Source organism: Camellia sinensis, chromosome 13 (genome assembly GCF_055761805.1).
Source record: "Camellia sinensis isolate YWXY chromosome 13, ASM5576180v1, whole genome shotgun sequence".
Classification (NCBI taxonomy): domain Eukaryota; kingdom Viridiplantae; phylum Streptophyta; class Magnoliopsida; order Ericales; family Theaceae; genus Camellia; species Camellia sinensis.
The window spans coordinates 102985082-102988783 of NC_138973.1; the positions used below are offsets into that span (position 1 = coordinate 102985082).

Genomic DNA, 3702 nt, shown 5'->3' on the forward strand with positions numbered 1-3702 from the left:
CGTGAGTACTGAGAAGGACCCTGGCCTGATCCAGATTGGTTCCACACTATCTTCGGCACGAGCGATTCGTCGCTTTCTTAAAAACTTTCAAAAACAAATATTTTACGCGGCCTTGTGAAGACCTGTGTGGAATCGTTCTTGAGATCGCGCAGCTTAGGATCGCTCTCAGCCTCAAGATTCAACCCGCTCCGACTTTGAACCCATTCAGACTGTTCAAAAAGTTCAACGGACAAACGCCATGAAAGGCCCGTGTGGCCAGTTTTGAGGTAGCCTTCGATCAAGAAGCATCAAGGCCGAATCAGAAGGAGTAGATCTCGCCGGAAGAAGCTCGTAGAGTAACCCTGATGGGTTCTCCGCAAATCAGTGCAACAGCCGTTCTCTTAGACACGGAGAGGCTTCCAGTTCAGGAACCATTTGGCATGGACTTGCTACACTTTTACCCTTTGAGAGGCTCGCTGGGCCGAAAACCCAGAAGGGCGACCCAGGCAAAAGTTAGAGCAAGAGAAAAATACAAAAAAAAGAAAAGAAAAAGAAAAATGCAAAAGAAATGAAGAAGAAATAGAAAATGAAAAGAAGCTCGCAAGGTCGAAAACCCGCATTGGGCGCCTTGGCAAAAATAAGAGCCAAACAAAGTGAAGGTTAAAATACCCGAGTGGACCTTAACCGGAACTACGTAAGGCTTGATTCCCATGTTTGGGATACGTAGGCAACTTCATCATGAAGTCCAGCCCCCAACGCTTTCATAAGCGTCTCAGTCCATGCAATGGTTTCAATTTCGTTCCAAAGTCCAGTGGCCAACACCCTTCAAGGTGACTGTGTCCATATATGTGTTGTGACCGTCTTCGTCATCGCTGTGTCTAAGAGCTCGACCACCGCCAATGAAGACTGTCTGTGAATTGCTGCGGCACCATCCCAAACAAGGGGCAACTTTCCGTTGCCACGAGCCGCTGTGAGCCGCCTTTCAAACTAGGGGCAACTTTCCGTTGCCTCCCACCCTCCTTTAAACCAGGGGCAATTTTCCATTGCCTCCGATCCGAGGTCGCGCATCTCGAAGAGTAAGTTCCATGCTTGTTGAGCATCAGCTGTTTAAAAAATAGTTTTTGAAAATTTTTACTGAGGTTGACTATTTTCTCGAAAACTATTTCATTTTCCAAAACCGGACCATTGTCTTGGACCTAAAAGGAAAATTTTCAGTGCTTGCTGCCTGACTTGCATGCTTTTCAAAACAAAAGTCGAACAAGTACGTTAATCCGACTCTCATTTCGATCAAAACCGTTTTAGTAGAAAGCAAAAACGAAAAAATGGTTAAAATGATGAACTAGGGGCACAGTTGAGCCAGGCGTTCTGTCTCTCCCCCGTCATCGACGTACTTGCCAGAAGAGCACTCTGCCTGCCCGAAGAATAGCCGTGAGCTAACGGTGTCGAGCATAAACCCGCACCTTTCCATTTATCCATCAATCACCCCGGGGAGGGATGAAAAATGAGAGAATGAAGAATAGAGAGGTGTAAGTTGAGAGAAAAGCGAGGAAAAGGGTTTCGAGAGAAAATCCGAGCTTGAGAATTGAGTGATGTGAGAATCACAAATAAGAAGGGGTGGGAAACAATACCCAGATTGAACTGGCTCCTCGTGGTCCGAGGTCCCCCATCTTTGGTTACGCGTCTGTGTGTCGTGTCTCTTTCATTTGACGGTCTCGTCTTTTGTTTTTAGTCTTTCCCGAGCGTGTCTCGTTGTGTTTAGGTCGTGTACCTATATTTGAGTCCTTTCCGCTCTGTTCAGTGGTAGGCTCGATATCCCGGTTTGAAAAACCCTCATTCGATTTCAAAAATCGCTTATGCTCAGAATGCTGTGCCATTCTCTACATTGGAACGTGTTCCGACTCCAACCGGTTCCATCTTTGAGGTCCGTCCTGATTAGATTGGGCTGTCTTGTTTGAGAATTGCAGTGTGCAGAATGAACTGAATGCTGTGTTTTGGGCTGTATGCAGATCAATCCCCAACAGAGTAAGGGCTGTGTGTCTAAGAATCAGGCAGTGGGTTGCTTGGGTTGTTTCGGTTGTTAGCTGTTTAAGTTATCTGATTATTACAGTGCAAGTGTTCAATTTTCAGACAACCAATCAATTCCATTTACATTGAGGTGTAACATGATGAGATGCGATGCAATGCATGAAATGTGTAAATGTAAACACTTTTTCAGATAAAAAGTTCGTTTCGTTTCATTTCATTATCTTTTTCAAATGTACAAGCTTTGGAAACAAAACCTGCCTGTGGCAGTACAAGGTAATCTATCTACCAACCAAAAAGAAAAGTACAAGGAAAGAAAGAAAAGATAACAAAAATCTGCATCTGTGTCGATCACTCCAAGGGCCGTCAGTCCGTCCTGGCCCTCTTCCTGGACGAAGGTCCAGGAGCATCAACAGCGTCGTCATCAGAGCCCGAGCTAGAACCGTCTGCGGTCTCCTCCTCCGACGACCCTGCCTCCGCCTCTGACTCCTCGTCGTCGTCATCGTCCGGGACTGGAGCCCGCGAGCTGCTCCCGACGTGAGTACGCCCACCCCTAGTGCGGGGAAATATCCTGCCCTCCTCATCTCTCCCCCGGGCAGGGACAGAAGGTCTGGCTGGAGCACCTCCTGCCATGGGAATCTGGAAGGGAGGCTGAAAAAGCACACAAAAAGTGAAATGCATCAGTATACTGTAGACAGTTTATCAGTGCAGAATGCAGTGTATGGATACAGTGTATGAATGCCGTGAGCAGTTTGTCAGTACAGAGTTTAGTGCAGAATGCAGTGTATGCAGTGCTCAGATACAGTGAGATCAGTGTATCAGGTGTTGTGCCGTGAATCAGATTATGCGAAGCAGTGTATGAATGGTTTGAGGCCAGTGTCAGAAGGACATACCGGTATGCTGTAGACAGCCAGAAGGTCAAATGTCCGCTGGAGCATCCCCATCATCGAGGCATTCATCGCCAACGACTGACGGGTGTACTCAGGAGAAGCCTGCAAAGGTATCAGATGCATTAGTATTCTGTGGAATATCAGTAAACTGAAGTGAGATAACTGTACGAAGTGCAGTGATACATACCGGCGGAAGGTCGGGGATGTCAGTGAACTCATGCCCAGCTGGTGGAGGGGCGAAGGGGATCTGATAGGTCGCCCCACCCTGCCCCTGGAAAGTCAGTACAGCAGGCAGGGCAGGCCAGCCAGCTCCTCGTCCTCCCCGCGCTCCGCCCCTGCCACGGACTCGGGCCCTCCTCGAAGATCCAGCCCCTGCTCCTGCTCCGGCCCCAGCCGCCGATGCTACAGGCCTGGCCCCCTCTGCTCGACGACCGCTCAAAGGTCGCATCAGGTACGTCCGCACGTACTCCTGATAGTCGCCGGTGCCTCGAAAGCCGGCCTCCTCCCAGCCGATGGAGTAATCATCCAGCTGCTCAGGGGTCAGCCCCTCGGTCTCCCTCATCTCTGCAGGAGGGTGAGCCGGGACTATCTGCTCAGGTAACCCGCGGGTCTGGCGTAGAAAACGCTCCCCTAGGTACCAAGCCCGACAGACCGGGCCCTCTAGCAGAATCCGGAAACGCGAGGTCTCCTCAGCACCAGGGAACCGACCCCGCATCGCCGACGGCAAGGAAGCCCATGGCCGCCATGTGATCTGAAAGTAACAGACAGTTTGTTATCTACTGTTATTGAAACATGCAGTGGGAAAGCGAAG

The 3702-nt window shown here is 49.5% G+C and overlaps 1 protein-coding gene across 1 annotated transcript; it reads right to left on the reverse strand.

Moving 5' to 3' along the window:
* Positions 1 to 2012: 2012 nt before the first annotated feature.
* Positions 2013 to 3480, reverse strand: LOC145805936 (uncharacterized). Its single transcript, XM_082901411.1, has 3 exons — positions 3079 to 3480; positions 2895 to 2993; positions 2013 to 2652 (listed from the first exon to the last, which is right to left on the reverse strand). The coding sequence occupies exons 1-3, from the start codon at positions 3451 to 3453 to the stop codon at positions 2368 to 2370; spliced, it is 759 nt and encodes a 252-aa protein (XP_082757537.1). The 5' UTR covers positions 3454 to 3480; the 3' UTR covers positions 2013 to 2367.
* Positions 3481 to 3702: the final 222 nt, after the last annotated feature.

Bases quoted from the DNA above. Each gene is read 5' to 3' on its own strand.
- LOC145805936 (XM_082901411.1), bottom strand. From the start codon at position 3,453: ATGAGGGAGACCGAGGGGCTGACCCCTGAGCAGCTGGATGATTACTCC. The intron at 2,994-3,078 runs GTATGTATCACT...ATACCTTTGCAG, and splicing joins ACATCCCCGACCTTCCGCCG to GCTTCTCCTGAGTACACCCG. The intron at 2,653-2,894 runs GTATGTCCTTCT...GTGCTTTTTCAG, and splicing joins TGGCTGTCTACAGCATACCG to CCTCCCTTCCAGATTCCCAT.